This window comes from Artemia sp. Qi Xiang Cuo, chromosome 8, assembly GCF_049724085.1.
Source record: "Artemia sp. Qi Xiang Cuo chromosome 8, ASM4972408v1, whole genome shotgun sequence".
NCBI lineage: Eukaryota > Metazoa > Arthropoda > Branchiopoda > Anostraca > Artemiidae > Artemia > Artemia sp. Qi Xiang Cuo.
In genome coordinates, this window is record NC_142801.1 from 49,924,385 (window position 1) to 49,941,573 (window position 17,189).

The 17,189-nt window shown below is 37.6% G+C and overlaps 1 protein-coding gene across 1 annotated transcript in view; it reads left to right on the forward strand.

Moving 5' to 3' along the window:
• Positions 1–16,848, forward strand: part of LOC148949513 (uncharacterized) — a 31,600-nt gene extending 14,752 nt beyond the window's left edge. The window contains exons 2-3 of the mRNA XM_089093002.1: positions 12,702–12,883; positions 15,845–16,848. Coding sequence (XP_088949128.1) covers positions 12,770–12,883; positions 15,845–16,135 — 405 coding nt within the window. The 5' untranslated portion in view covers positions 12,702–12,769 and the 3' untranslated portion in view covers positions 16,136–16,848. The remainder of the gene's footprint in view (positions 1–12,701; positions 12,884–15,844) is intronic.
• The last annotated feature ends 341 nt before the right edge of the window (positions 16,849–17,189 follow it).

Sequence of the window (17,189 nt, forward strand, 5' to 3'; positions counted from 1 at the left end):
TCAACTACGCTGAACAAAATGGCTATGTCAAATTTTTTGGATATGTTTGGAGGAATGATGGGCGTGGGGGGGCTAGTTGCTCTCCAATCATTTTCGACTATTAAAAAGGGCACTAGAACTCTCGATTTCCAATCGAATGAGCCTCCTTTGAAGTTTCTACGACGATCTGTTTCATATGAAGTGTCTCTGGGAAAAAAAATAATAATAATAAAACATTGGAACCGTATGGCATTTACTATAGGAAACGCTACAGCGTTGCCTCTGATTGTTTCTTGTGATATTGGTCATTCTCTTCCACTGTAGACACTGATTAGCCTGCCCTTTTTCTCTCCATTTCATCAAAGATTCTTCTTCTCAGTTTTTACAGATTGTCCTCTTCTATTTCATTTTCCACGATTTCAATATTTACTGCACTATTCTGATATGAATTACTGAATTCGTGATAGTGGCTATTACAAATCGTGCAGTCACAATAAAAAGATATTTCTAACTCAAAACATTGATCCTTGTTAAAATCCACTACATTCTTGATTAATGTAACTGTAGTTCTCAAATGGTGCAGCCGCGTAGTGTCGATAACCACACATGGAGTACCATTTGGAAAGCCACGTCGTTTCAATGTGTAAGCTCAGAGTACGATTGGTACAGCCGCAAGCGTGTTACATTTCATTTTGAGAAAAAGTTGGAAGGAGGGAGCTTCTTGGAGGTTGGGGAGAGGGAGCTCTTGGAGGTTGGGGAGAGGGATTCCTTGGAGGTTGATGTCCTTGGTGGTTAGTCATTGATGGTTGCAGTCCTTTATGGTTCAAATCCATAACCATCTCACTAGTTGATTTCTAAGGATTGTTCTGAATTTCTATATTAAAATTCTTTTCTTGGCATCTACAACTTTGTTAGTTACAAAGCGACCACGTCCGAGAAGTGAAAGCTAGGTCAATTCACGTGATCTTTTCATGGTGCCTACGACTCAATTAGTTTCAACTTTTTAGTATCTCCCATGCTAAAGCATATATTGTATTGGCAACACTGCTCAATTGGTATTTGTGTATTAAACAGAACACAGCCAAGTTAAGTCACAAAATCTTCTTGTCATCGCTAACCGTTGCCATCGATTAATACCAGTGATGTTATTCCAACATTTATATTAAGTTGCGTGAGAGTTACCACCCCCTCAGACTTACCCTAACTGGTAAGCAGTTTTAACCCTTTTATAACTCTCAAATGATCCAATTGCTCTTGCAATGCAAGTAAAAGTTGACGGCATATTTTTATCGAAATTACTACTACTACTACTAACAACTCATCGCAGCACCAAGCCGCCTGAGGCCAACACAGCTACGCACGCTCCTCCTCCACCCCAATCTATTCAAAGCCTCCCTTTTTACACTCGCCCACGAAGTTCCCATTTCCTTTAAATCTTTCCTTATGACGTCCTCCCAACCCAGACGGGGACGACCTGCTTTCCGTTTAGCCCTAGATGGTTGGCCGAAAAGAACAATCTTCGGAAATCTGTCATCCTTCATCCGCACAACGTGCCCTAGCCACCTCAACCTTTCTTTCATTATAGCCCTAGAGAGCGGTATTGAATCACATTTTTCGTATAGCCTATTGTTTGAAATACGGTCAGTCAGCCGGGTACCCAGAACAATCCTTAAGCAATTTCTCTGGAAAACATCTAACAAATCTTCATCCACTTTTCGAAGCACCCATGCTTCAGAGCCATATTTGACCACTGTCATCAATGTAGCTTGTAATATTCTAATCTTGGTTTGCAGACTTATCTTCCTATTCTTCCAGACTTTTTTTAACTGTGAAAAAACACCCTGAGCCTTGGCTATTCTATTTTTAACATCTTCACTGCTCCCACCATCTTTACTAATAATACTACCAAGGTAAGTGAAACTGCCCACCTGATCAATCTTTTCATTACCCAACGTCACCTTTTCATCTTCACTTATTCCTAGCCTTAGTGACTTGGTCTTCCTAACATTAATTTTCAAACCAATACTAGCACCCTGAACTCGCAAAACCTCTAAAACTTCATTCATTTTGCTCACACTTTCATCTAGGATGCTTAAATCATCAGCATAATCCAAGTCCAGGAGACTTTTTCCTCCCCATTGCCTTTCCTGTGGTCCTTAAAACAAAGTCTATCAAAATAATCCATATAAAGGGGGATAGAACACAACCCTGCTTAACTCCTGATTTAATACAAAACCAGCTGCTAACCTCATTTCATTTCATTTTCAACGTACATAGCACTAATCACTTTAATGTATTTGTCTGGTATACCATACAAGGATAAAACCTTTACTAAAGCTCCTCTATCAACAGAATCGAACGCTTGCTCATAATCTATAAAACTGAGGACCAAAGGTGTTTGAAAACTTAGGCACTTCTCAATTATTAACCAAAGAGTGAAAATTTGGTCAACACATCCTCTACCTTTTCTAAAACCGCACTGCTCTTCTCTTAAATCTTTGTCTACGGCATCTCTCAGTCTAAAAATTATCATATTACTAAGTAATTTGCTACCTACAGAGACCAGACTAATGCCTCGATAATTACCACACTCACTTTTATCACCTTTCTTATAAAGTGGCTTAATTAAGGTTTTCTTAAAATCGTTAGGTACTTCCCCTTTTTCAAAAATCATATTCATAATCTTCAATAACTTATTTCTAACCTCAGAGCCACCATATTTAAGAAACTCATTTACTACCCTATCAGCACCTGGAGCCTTATTATTCTTTAATCCTTTTAGTACTGTTTCTAATTCATCCTCACAAAACAAATCTTCCTTCACATCCAAGGTATCACAAACTTTTTCATTTTCCTCTATATTTTTTCCTGCAACTCTTCCTCGGTTAAGCAAATTCTCAAAATGTTCGGCCCATCTCGCTTTAGCTTTTGTCTTATCGCTAATTGCCACCCCATTCCTATCTTTAACTGGGACAAGTCCGGATTGACTACTACCTCTCAATTTGTTAACGTGCCAGTACAATATTTTACTATTATGCCGTCTAGCTGCATCTTCTAAATCCTCGGCAATTTTATCCATGGCCTCCACTTCACACCTCCTTAGTTCATATTTCAATGCTTTCTCCACTTTCTTTACATTTCTTTTGTTTTCATGTGATCTATCACTCAGATAATTCTTGTACAAGTCCTTTCTCCTTTGTATTAAACTTAAAGCTTTTTCACTGATATTCTTAGCTGCAGTTCTATCTTTCTTCCCTAAGACACCTTCAGCAACTTCACAAATTATTTTTCTAAAATTATTCCAACCATCTTCCACATTATCAAGTCTTAAACTATCAAGTTTAGTATTCAACTGTTCCTGGAATGTGTCTCTCAAATTCTCATCCTGGAGTCTACTAACATCATAACTTCCCGGGAGGTAATTACCCTTCCGATATTTCAGCTTTAAATTAAACCTTGACACTACTAGATGGTGATCTTTACTTTTAACATCAATAACAGCACTCCTATATACCCTAGTATCTTGTATTGATCCTACCAGTCTTCGATTTACTATAACATAATCAATAAGGTTTGCTGTCTTACCATCACGTGAATACCATGTTAGCTTATGAGCCATTTTATGACCAAACACCGTATTGGTTATAACTAGATTGTTATACCTACAAAATTGCAAAAGTCTGTATCCATTACTGTTTTCTTTTCCTACACCAAATTTACCTAAGCTGGGATAGCATCTATCCTTATTTCTACCAACCTGGGCGTTAAAATCTCCCAGCAATAACATCATATTTCTACCTGGGACCTTGTCTATTTGCTCCTGTAACTGTAAGTAGAATTCATCTGAGTAACTAGTATCTCCATCAGTCGGTTCTACAGGGGCGTATACTACTATAACTGATACCTTGAACTTTCTAGTCATAAAATGAGCAATTAGTGTTCTATTATTAATACCTTCCCAGCCTAAACAAGACTTAGCAGCTTCCTTATTCATCATGAGCCCTACTCCCTGTCTATGTAACCCATCCTTCCTGCCTGAGTAAACAAATTCTATATCACCTATTTTCATGCTTCCTACCCCTGGGATATGAGTTTCTGAAACTCCTAATAGATCTAGTTCGAATCGTCTGAATTCGTCAGTCAAAATGTCGATACGATAGTCATTTTTTAATGTCGTAACATTCCAAGTTCCAATTTTCATGTTCTTTAAATCATTGAAATTTTTTTCGCCTCAGGAAAAGCAATGATCCCGGATACCAGTGCAGGACGGAGATCACATATCTTCTCAAGTCTACACCGAAGTGCTTAAGCCGGCTTAGAACCAGACAGCAAGAAGTCCCTACGACCTCCTAGACTGAAGGCTTTGTGCAATCCTGGGCACATCTTTGTCACACCATGGTTTTCAGCGCTTGGCGATGCTCTTCTATCAACAAGAGTCGAAATCCTGCACAGACAATCTCAAGCCTATTACCTCCGACTCATTATATATTCATGCCTACAAATATTATGCTACTACGGGGAGGCAACCCGTAATAGATAAATTAGCTAGGAAGAGGTTTTTCAGCCCAAAGACGCCCATTAAAACATACCAAGCCCAGAAGAATTGTCCATTAGTCAGAATCCCGTGCAACTGCTATATCGTTTACTAGGCTATAATTTTCTCGAGGGACGCCACTCTTCAATTGAGAATAGAGTTGACCACAAGGTCTCCAGTCTCGATGGTACCCCAAAAAGTTTGAGGCAGCTTTTTTCAGAGGCCTTTGTCCATAGATCTGGATCTTCCGCCCTGCCGCAGTTGTCCTCCTATAGAGGATCCTCCTGCGATGGTGTTCTGCATCACCATGCAATTTAACCCATTACTGGGAGAATTTCCAGGGGGAGCCACGCCCCCTGCCAGCGCCAATGTGCTTCCCTCCCCCACAAAAAAATATACTTTTCAAAACACCTCTTTGGAGGGGGGAATATAGTAGGAGCACAAGCCTCCCCATTCACAATTGATGCCACTGTCTCCTGCCTGGCCACTTGTGCTTTTAAACCAGCATCTAGCAGAGAATGATTACTTTGATGTTTCACACCTTGCCCTATTTAACGTAAAGCGACCAACTGTCTCACCCTTTCTACTGAATGGTTAAATCGTGTTTTGAATTTCGATGATTTTTTATGTATTTCCTGTTTCATTGTATATTTTTGTTTTAGAAGAAACAATAATTTCGTTACGTTTTTAGGTTTAATGCTGCTCCTTAATCTCAGTAGAAAAGACCTCATTTTTTCATTTAATTACCGGAGGGCAACCGATTATCCCTAACCCCCCCCCCCCCACCACGCCTATTTCCTCAAATGCATCCGATAAAAATTTTAAGATAGGCATCTTGTTAAAAATAGTTCAAAGATAAGAGAACAAAAACTTGGGTGTCGACATATTTTTATTTTCAAATAAAGACATAACAAAAAGGTGTTATTATATTTAAATCCCTTTAGTACTCCCTGGCCCCGCGCAAAATAAATCTTCATTTACTTTCCAATTATCTAAAAAACTTTCATTGTTTTCAATATTATTGAGGTTTAACACATTTTCAAAATGTTCTGTGCACGCCTCTTAAACACCATTTTGATCACTAATTGAGTAACCTTTCCCAGTAGCGGTTTTATACCTCATAATCTAGGGGGGGGGGTATACCATAGGAGAGCCAAAATATAAAATTAAAGGAATTCAACGTCAGATGTCAGAAAAAATAGGGGAAGGGCAGCTGCCCCCCCCCCGTCCAGGCCTTTAACCGTCACTGCCCTTTCCTATCTTTATCTGGGACAAGTCCAGACCGACTACTCCCTCATGGTTTCTTGGCATTCCAATATAATATCTTTTTGCTATGCTGTATCTTCCATATCCTCAGTAATGTTATCCATGGTCTTCATTTCATATCTATATCCTTAAATTAATGCCTTAATGTCTTCTCTTTTTCCCTTACTTTCTATTCTCGCAAGGTCTATCACTCTTAAAACTTCTAGAGGCAAAAGGGCAAACTTATGTATAGATTTAGAGCGCTAAATGCCGTCACTGTAAAAGACGTCATGAAATTAACAAGAATTGATACGATTTTAGATTCGCTGGGAGGTACAAAATACTACACTAGTTTTGACTTAATAGCAGGATATTGGCAAATAGCTTTAGATCCAGAAACAAAGCATAAAGCAACAATAATCTTAGACGATGGAAGAACATTCACATTTGAACGTATGCCTTTTGGCTTATCATTTAGTCCAAATTGTTTTAGTCGACTAATGAATTTGGTTTTAAAAGATAAAGAACCGGGAAAAAAAGATACCTTGGCTTATTTAGATGATATAATTTTGTTTAGTGAAAACCTCGAAGACCACTTATTTGGACTTGGAAAAATACTAGGAAAATTCGAAAAAGCAGGCTTAAAATTAAAACCAGAAAAGTTAAAAATAGTACTTACAAAACTAATTTTTCTTGGACATCGGATAAACCAAGGTACTATTTCACCAAATCCAGAAAAATTTACAGTCCTAGAAAATTTACAGCCTCCTAAAGATAAAAAAAAGCTGCAGATCAGTTTGTGGTTTGTTATGTTATTTCAGACGATATATTAAAAATTATGCAACAATAGCACAACCTTTGACAAACCTTTTGAAAAAATCAGGTAAATTCGAATGTCCAATGGACGCAATGCAGGCGCTGAATGAAATAAAAAGGCAATTATTACAGGCACCAATGCTTAAACTACCAGATTTGTCACAAGACTTCTGTTTACAAACAGAGGCGTCGGGGTACGGAATCGGAGCCATATTATTAAAAATAAATTCGGAAAGAATAGAATCAATAGTCCAATACGCCAGCAGGTCGCTGACGGAGGCAGAAAGAAAATATTCGACGGTTGAAAGAGAATGCCTATTAGTTGTATTTTTTAAAGAATATTTTCTACAGTTTTACTTGGAAAGAAATTTATTTTGTGCGTAGACCAAAAATCATTAGTTTGGCTACGTACGATGAGAAATACTTCAGCACGGCTGACACGGTGGATAATACGTCTGCCAGCATATTCATGTGCCACAATATATATAAAGGGCCGTAGAGACATTTTACCAGACTATTTGTGACGAAATCCTGATACGGAAGGAAATTTGATAACAACCATCCAGAACGAACTGGAAGGGGTAGAAACACTATCTAATGAAAATATTTCGAATCATCAAGATAAGGATGATTTTTGTTTAGCGATGAAATCGTTTTATCAAAAGGAACGGAACTGCCAGAGCACTTTGAACATTTTTTGAAGGACTTAGATAGTTTTTATCTAGATGAAAGTAAAAATCTTTTGGTAAGATATTACAGATCATCGCAAGAATATAGAAAAAATTACTTAAAATGATTCCAGTTGAAGCTGATTGAAGATAGAAGCTGAGATTTATGCACAAATTATAATTAATCATTATTTTTACTTTAATCAGCATCTATTTTATATAAAGTAGGCCTAGGTTAAACTTTAAAAAAAACATTTTTGCATGTAGACAATGGTCCACGTAGTGCAGGTACCGATCTCCTGATTCTCTGCTTTTGGCGGCGAATGTAATGCGTGGTTGGGTCTAATTATCCGACGTTTCCCATGTTTCCCCCCAATTCTCTCAGGGTACTCATTTGCAACTGGATTGACTGGCTGAGCTTACAGAATCACATCGTTGACCCCCATTCCAAACTGAATAATCAGTGACGCCAGGACTCAAACCTTATAGACACGGAATGTGATTCCAGCGCGCTAACCACTTGGATGGTACGGCTCTGTACTAAGCCTGGGTTTGCTTGGAAAAATCCACATTGGTTAAGAGGACTAGTTTATTTATCAATGGTGGACATGATGGAAGCAGAATTCTTCTTTCTTTACCATTCTTGCATTTTAAGGTCCCAGAAAAGACAGGTATGTAGGAGTTTTTGGTCAAACAAAGTCACTAAATACCAGACAGCATTGACGATTTTTCTTGTCGATATTCGCGATAGTTTCGACTCTCATAAGTTTCCCACATTCTTATCTTATGAGATAAAGCTCAAATGAATAACGTGTCGCCGTTTTCTCGGTTTTCAATGGGTTTAAAATAGCAAAGCCCGTGTACACATTGCTAACGTGGATTGGAAATGTTCCTGCATTCTCAATGCAATAGCACTGATATTTATAGTCTAGTTAATATAAAAGCTTCGTTTGATTCTAGCATTGAATTTCAAAATAAGTGCTTTCAAAATATTATATCTGATTCATCATTTCTGAGGACAGTTAAATAACGACAAAGAAAGAGAACTGAATATTTTTTTGTCTCATAAAAAACGTAGGTATTTTCGAAGACAACACTGCCTTTTCACGACGTACCACTGTACCATACCACCTTACGACTTCTGAGGACGACCACTGCATATGTAACTGAAATATCCAGAAGTTTTTGTTGTTGTTTCACTGTCAAAAAAAGGATTTGTCCCCATTGAACTGCTGTTTGTGCGTCAAAAAAAAAAGAAAAAGAAAAACAGTGTTCATGTCCAAGACGAATGGATCAGAACGCTGTACTGTCGACATAAAAACGAATGAAACGCCTACATTCTCTGTTGTTTTGACAGGCTACAGAAAAGGGACAAGGGTAAAATATTCAACGGACACATCATACGCTGAAAGACTGGGTTCAAGGGACATACATGACTTTTACAGGGGATCGGCCACAGTCACTGTTTGTCACTTTTGTCACTTTTTTTGGGACCTGTCACTTTTTGTCACTATTTCTGTCATTTTGTCACTAAAGTTACTTTTTTCGACGTTTCGGACCAATTTCTTTGGTGAAACAGTATGTTATAGTTGAATGTCGACTGTGACATACTTCGTGAAAAAGGTAAGTCTTTTTTGATAGTTTGGACTATATTTCAAGACGCACAATGTCTATGGCTGTGATAAACTTGGTTAGTGTATGTGTGTTAAATTCTAGGCTCTTGCAAATAAGTCAAATAAGTCCAAGATTCCTCCTGTATGTTTTCAGTGTTAGCCAGTTTCTTTGATTTTAGACCATTTCCTGCAAAAGGCATGCATGCCCACAGGTCTGAAACGTCAAAATGTAAGATTAAATTCTTGTTTTCATTTGTTTTTTCAGTTTGTATTTGCAAATAATATGATTGATTAAATTAATTATACCATACCATAACTGCCTATGGTTCTTTTCAGGCCGTTGGCTCACATAGCATCCATTCTTGCATGGTTGCTTAGCAAATGGACAGTTAGGCCAAGATTCCTTCTGTATGTTTTCAATGTTAGCCAGTTTCTTTGATTTTAGACCATTTCCTGAAAAAGGCATGCATGCCCACAGGTCTGAGGACGTCAAAATGTAAGATTAAATTCTTGTTTTCATTTGTTTTTTCAGTTTGTATTTGTATTAGCTTTATGTGTTTTTTGAATTCCGTCCTAAAACCCATTCTTATTTCAGGTTACTGTAAATAATGGGCAAGACAAAAATTTTTGAGAGCTGGCTCAGTAGGGAAGACGGCGCTGGGCATAAAGTGATAGTCACTTCCACAAAAGGGAGTGACAATAACAGCTCGTTTTATTGTAAAGTTTGTAAAAAGACACTCAGTTGCCAGAAAGTGTTCCAGGCCCTTCTTCAACATGCAGCCGCACAAGATCACAAAAAGAATGCTTTTGCCATGTTAAACCAGCGTCAGTTGAGACTCGCTGCATCAGCTTCAACCGGAAACCACCCAAACTCACAGAGTGGCGATAGCGTACCACGAAAGAACCTGGAAATGCTCTGCAAGCAAGATGCAGCGTCAAGGGCGGAGATAGTTGGGGTTTTAAGGACTATTGCTAGTTCTTTTGCTGCAGCTTTGTGTGATCATATTGCCGAGGTGTTCTGAACAATTTTCCCCGATGCTGTACCAGAAGGCTTCTTGTTAAGTGCTAAAAAATTACATACTTGCTGACGGAGGCTATTTATGCGTACTTTTGAGAAATTCTAGTTGAAGACATCCAGAAATCTGACTTTGTGCTGGAATATGATGAAGCAACGAACTATGGTGAGGTAAAGGAGCTCCAAATAAGAGTTTGATGCTGGTCAAAAGAAACGAAAGAAGTGGCTACTAAGCATCTTCGGACGTATTATATGGGACATGCAAGCAGTGAAGATCTGAGTAAGAAAATCCTGCAGAGTATTGAAGATGAAGGACTTTCACTTGAGAGATTGCCGATGCTCGCAAGGGATGGTCCAGCTGTCAATAAGAAAGTGTGGTCAATCGTAGACTCAGAAAAGAGAAAAAGGTATTCAAAAGGCCTATTGAATATCGGAACCTGCAACATTCATGCAGTGCATAATGCATTCCTGAAAGGGCGGCAAGAACTCCGGGAGGAGTGCTCTGATATGATCATCGCTGTTTACCATTTTTTCAGCGGATGGCCAGGTCGTTCTGACGATTTCAGCCAGTGCCAACGGAAAGTTAAAGTTCCTCAGCATAAGTTTGTCAAGCACGTCCCCACAAGATGGCTCACCATAGGGAAAGCAGCAAGCCGCTTGATCGAACAGTTGCCTGCATTCATAGAATATTTCCTAGAACTCATGCCAAAGAAAAATAGTCTGGAGTACCTGATGTCAAATGCAAAATATTTCAGAATTGTAAGTTGGCTAAAAAAAGCAAACAATGAAAGCTGAAATTGAGTTCATTGTAAGCTCTGCAGCAACTTTCACCGCTTATACTGGTGTATTTCAACGACAGGAGCCGTTAATTCATGTGGTACACTTTGAGCTGAGACGGTTATGCACAGTTCTTTTGGGGCAGATTATGCCGGCTGATGATGTCAATCTCCGGATCCTCGGTGGTTTTGAAGGCTTAGATAGTACTGCAGATGTTTACCTACAGCAACCCTTGTGTAATGAAAGGGTCCTGGCTGCCCTGGATTCTTCGAAAGTTATTCTGAAAGACAGGAAAATTTCTTCCCCGAGAATCAGGAAGAATATCAAAGCTGCTGTACAGTACCTGCTGACAAAATGTCCTGTGAACAACGAGTTTTTCCGAAGCCTTGCCTGCCTAAGCCCTCCCAGTTCAGGGAGAATGGTTGTTATTACAGTCAGATCCCGTGCCGCCACCCACAGAGAGTCCTCGAATCGACATTTATTGGCAAAAGATCCTGGAACTGAAGACACCATCTGGTGAAACCAAATATCAGGCCTTAGGTCGGATCGTCCAGGCAGCTCTGTTACTCTTTCATGGATGTGCAGATGTAGAGATGATTTTCTTGTTCAGCTCTGCTGATGACCAGCTTTCAAGTGTGTACAGAAGAGCGGATGCTGAATGCTAAGGTTTTTGTTGCGGATGTGCTCCGTAACTATGAGAACAGACCAAAGCGTGTGCTAATCACAAAGAAGCTGCTTTGTCTGGCTAGATCAGCTAGAGCCAGCTATGAACTATACCTTTTTGAGTAAAGACAGGAAAAATCAGAGAGAGAGAGAAGCTTGAAGCTGACAAGAAAGTTGCTGAACAAGGAATCTAGGAGATGGCGCGGAAAAAGCAAAAAATAGCGGACCTAGAGTCAGACATTGTACAAAAAAAAGCGATGGTTAAGCAGAAGAAGGGAATAGGCGATACCCTTCTGAGAGAGGCAGGGCAACGAATAAAGAAAGCCGTGGAAGAGAAGGACTTCTTGAACATTGGTCTTGCTCAAAGTGTGCTGGATCTTGCTCAAAGTATGTTGGAAGCAGCATTAAAAGCTCGCTCCGAAGAAAGGGAAAGGGCAGATCATGCTGAATTGGTTGAAGCACTTGTTCTGAAGAGAAAATCCGAACTAATTGATCGCCTTTCGAAAAAGTCAAAGAAGTGATGACATAATGTCCAGTGATTGCTTATATCTCGTCGTGGCGGACGCTTCTTTTTCAATAACTGCAGTTTCTTCTTTACCGAAGTTCAGTTTTCGTTCCTAGTACCATAATCGAAGTCGCACATTTATCGAAGTTATCGTTTTGTATGTGTAAATTAATAAAATCAGTTGAAGAAAAAAAAAAGGATTTTAGCCTTTCTGTCCATAACTTATTGGGCTCTCATAGGCCATTGATGATCTTACGGTAGTAATTGGGATCCGTGTAATCAATCTGCCTTTGCTCTGACGGCTTCTGAGTAGTCACTTTTTGTCACTTTTTTGGTGTCCTCAAGTAACTAAAGTCACTTTTTTTGCACACCTCGTTGCGGCCGACCCCTGCTTTTATAGCTCGAAATGACAAGATATTAAATGAAAGGAAACTAACAAGATATTTTTCTGAAAGTGATTTATGTTGAAACTTAGCTGTATACATTTATTATGGAAATAATATGGACTTTGATTAGTTTTCCCATGACCCTTTTGTAAATAATCTCCTGACTGGGTTTCGCTGATTGTCTGTCGAAAGCTCAAAAAGTATATATTATTGATATAGGTAGTTGATTTCGTCCTTTGCATATTTTGACTTTTTTTTCGGTTTTGCTTAAATACTTCATTTCATATGCTAAACTTTTGCCTTGTTTTTATCTTTATGGACTCAGAAATAGGGCCGAAATATTCACTATCTTATTATGGATTTTTTCTCTCGGAATTAGGGTCGAAGTATTCACCGTTTGCTTATGTGTCTTTGCTTATATAATTGGTTATAAATTAATCGTTAAAAACCATTCTGTTGCTTTTATTTGCTTCTAACTTGGTCTATTATTATTATTGTAGAAAGGTTGCAACCGAAAAAATCGATATCTCCGCACTCCCGTCAGGACTTTCACAAATGTTTCTACAAAATGTTTAATAAGGATGACAATGAACGTGATCCCTGTTTGCTTGTAATCTACCTTCGGGTAGATACTCCCAGTAATAGCATGGAAGATGCACTTGATTCATCCATAGATCACTTGGTAATTTCTTTCTTATATTTATTTTTTGCTTATTTTGGTTTTATTGTCCTTCATTTTTCTATTTCTTCTTTGCCTTTTCTATCTATATCTTAGTAGATGCTTATAATGTGGATGGATGTTGAAATTTTGATCTATCAATTATGATTAGTTTGATATTGAATGTATCGAAGACAATGTCTCTTACTGTGGGGTCAAACTCTTGTGGTCAAATTATGTTTATAGTATTCTGTTATTACTTCAACTATCCATTGCACAGAACTGTCTGCAGCCAACACACCAATCTAAATAATAAATAGCAATTACTTATATTTATTTATACCCATTATTTATGTATAGCAATCATTCATGTACCCAGCAATGCAATGTACATGAATAATGTAAAACTCTATCAAATCAGTCAGGTAATGAATACTACTGGGATCGCCTCCCCTCAGGGATTCTGTAATGCTAACTGAGAAAACATAAAAATACTGAATATTCACCAAACCATAGGGGCTGATAAAAATCAAAACAGCTTTCTGCAACAAAATAATTATTCGTTAAGTTCACCATTTGCGGCAATCTGTTTTTAGCATAATCTGATGAATCACTCAGTGGTCAGCTTTGTGATATCAAATAAAATTAGTGATTCAGGATTCTATTAGTGATTGTTATCATTTGGTAGTAAAATTTGTAATTCAAGTTTAGTGATTTTAGGTAAAATCACTCCTGCTGATTTGGTTTGTTACCCGGTTCTAGGCAACCCCCTTCCCCTCAGCGGAAAATTTAACTCCTCGGAAAATCCCCTTCCCCTAAAAATTTCCCCTGCAGAAAATTACCTCCCTGGAAAATTCCCCCTCGTGTAAAATTGAGCAGCCAAAGGGAAAGTATAACAATTCAAAACAATGAACAAAGAAAGGTTTTTGAAATTTTCTGCCTATATTCCAAAATATAGGTAGAATATATGGTGTAGGATAATCTATAGTATTTATTTATATATATTTTTTTTTTGTGTTTTGGGGGGCTGAGTTATCATCGCAGAGTAATATAAAGTTTCAAGAAAATAATTCAGAAATATGAAACTAGTGGCAACTTTAGAAGGGCTGCCCTATGATGGGAGCGCACAGGGGCACATACTGGGACTAAAAAGTACGAATATTTGCTTACCCTGGGCTTGACCTGTTACCGACATTTGTGGTGCGTGATACCAGTTCACCCCTTGTGATTGAGAATGCGTCCATTAGGTGTACATAGGAAGGTTTTCCCGTATGAAGTACGTACCTTTTAGGGGTGTTCTTATTATTATTATTTTTATCATTATTTAATTCCAATAATATGAAGTTGAATTTCAAGTCTACTTAGAAAAGTTAAGATAGACAGGACTTTTGATTTCAAAGAAGCAAGCTAATTTACTTTAACTTTTATCATACCCTGCTATGGTAACTCTACCCCCGATGCTGCTAAGTGGCATTGTGTTTTTGATGTTCATGCTTAATAACCCACTTTGATTGTTTAACAAGGATTTCATTTATGCCTTAAAATCGCCAAAAACTGGAAGTTTTAACAATTGGAAAACTTATAGAAGACACGCCCGGTCAATCAATCCAGTCTCCCAAATCCATGGGAACATGGTGTACATTTCATTGAAAAAATGAATTTAAAACCACCAAAATACAGGTGTATTTCAAAGCATGTGACTAAAACGAAGTTTTCGAAAATATGAAGTTTTATCTTTGACAAAATTGAGTTTTCAAAACACCAGTCTAAGAAATAAAATTCCGTGAGTTTCGCTCCTTGGTGGCTTATCAAATTTCCCGCATGGAGGAAAATGGAAAAGAGGAAAAAGATTTCAAATATAACGCTTTAATACTGAATTAACGCACTATTAGCTTTAAGATAGTTAATTTATTGATTGTGCACAAATCAGTCTAAACTTCCTTGAACACAAACAGGCCATCATTAAAAAAAATCTTCCAGTTTGAAATTGCCGCTTGAATTTACAATTTCAATATCAACAACGAAACCGACGGAATTTTGTTCCGTCGTCGAAAAACGATAAACGTCGACATAATGGCAAATTATTTACAGATCGAACGCCTGCCTCGTCGACAAAGAATCAAATGAAGCGGAAAATTCCTTATTGGTTTGACAGAATGGCAGCTCCACCACCATGAACAACAAGGAAAGTCACTTTTTGCATGGAAAGCATTGATATTTTACTGAAAAAAAAGGTTCTTGTAGAAGTAAAGAGCAAAGTTGAAACCAAGGTAACAAAAATACGGCGACAATGATGTGTTGAAATGTCTTAAGTTTCAATTATAAGATTTCTAAGAAGCTAATACAATTTGCGTCAAATCCAATTTATCTGAAATTAGCGAATCAATTTGATAAATAACTTTGAAATTCAAGTATTACAACTTTTCTTTTTTATATATATATATTAATATATATCGGCTCTGCGTGTTTATTGCTTAAAAATCTTTTTTGTATTCATCCTGGGTTTTGCAGAACCTTTGGATTTCGCAAAATGGCTCAACAACAAAGAAAAAAAAGGCAGAAAAAAAGAAAAGAGATGAGTGCTACCCATGCAAAAACATGATTTTCCTTGTTGTTCAAGTTCCAAAGTTGTAAGTTTCCTGTTTAGGATTTTCGACAATGTTGATGTTTTTACTTGCCAAAAACTTTAAAACTATGCCATATGCCAAATTCTGTGGTCAGGTATGGTGGGAGGTATCAAAACAAACCTTGTCTCTTGGTTTTCTGTGAGTTTATGCGTCAATTTACGTGTAGTGCTTCTAAAATCGTTTTTTTTTTTTATCTTTTAAACTATCAGATATTATATCCACAATTTTTTACTTTTACTACCGTTTTTGCGGTAAAAAAACACTTAAGTTGTTTTAAGTAGGTCTCAAGTATCCAACGCCACGAAAGTACTTTTGTACAGTGGATATTTTCCTGTAATTTTCTAAATTATCTTTTTAGGGTTCTACTCGCGAAGCGGATGCTGTCCAATTAAAAATAATTGGTGACGATGAGACAGACAACAAGATCACAGTGCCATCTGATATTGTTATGGACGTTTCAACATTAAGTCTTTCAAATAATTCTGCTCTGTATACTTGGGCCGAATTCAGCAATTCAGGAACATTAATTGCCTGCACCATATCATCTACCTGTTGCGTAAGGGCTCTCTCTCTCGCTCTCTTGCTTGTTTTAAACTTTTACAGTGGCGTAGCTAGCTGTCTCCATGTGCAGCCACTGAGGGGGTACTAAACCGAGATTTTTATTCAATACTATGATCTTGTTTATATTGTGATAGTGCTGGGTAAGGCCTACATTGTCCCCTGGGCTCTGAAAACCCTATCTATATGTCTGCTGTCTTAATGTGATTTATATTGATTGATTCTTTGATTGCTTGATTCTATAATTCTGTAATGAAAGGTTTTAAGTCTTTTCTTAGTTATTTAGTTCTTCCTATAATTCTTTTCAGCTTTGGAGCTCCATAGATGGCTTTCTTCTTCTTCTATTTAACAGCAGGTGGGCTTTTCAGTAATACTATTTAGACCTTTTCCTTTTGCCTCACTCTGTGGGCTACAGAGCCACTGGCTTAATTGCCTTTTATTTATTAGATATTTTCAGATATCTTTCAGTAGATCTTTCGACTCTAGGAGCTCAAATATAAGATGATAGATGTCGATTTCTATGCTCTGTGTGCAGGTATAGTTGGCTAGGCTCTTGGCTGATAGTGAGATTTTGTGGTGTTTGAAGCATTTTAACAGTTTACAAAGCAAGGTGTTGTGCAGACGCCAGCATATTACATTCAAATAGGCAATGGTCAATTGTTTCATTATTCATATTACAATGCCTGCAAAGAGGGGACAGGGGAATTGAACCTCTTGAATTAGAAAACTTATACGAGAATGCAAGAAAATTTAGTCCATTTGTCCCATAACTAATTCTATGATAAATTTTAGAAAAATACTTATTTGGAATAGGAGAAAGGATAGGATTTTTCTTATTAAAATTGATATTTTATAATCTCCATGTATAAATATCTTTAATTCGGATTGGTGTCCCAATTGGCTGGTCAATATTTATAGGACGTTTTGCTATTTCATCAACCTGATGATTACCACTTATACCAGAGTGGCTAGGAATATACTGAAAATAAGTTCTTATGCCACTTGAAGCAAGATTATCTATAATACTGAGACAAAGATAAATTTCAATGTCCAACTTATACTGAGGAGCTGAGGCCAGCAACTCAAGGCTTGTTAAAGAGTCGGAATGTACAATAATATTATTTGAATTGGCAATCAAAGGTTGG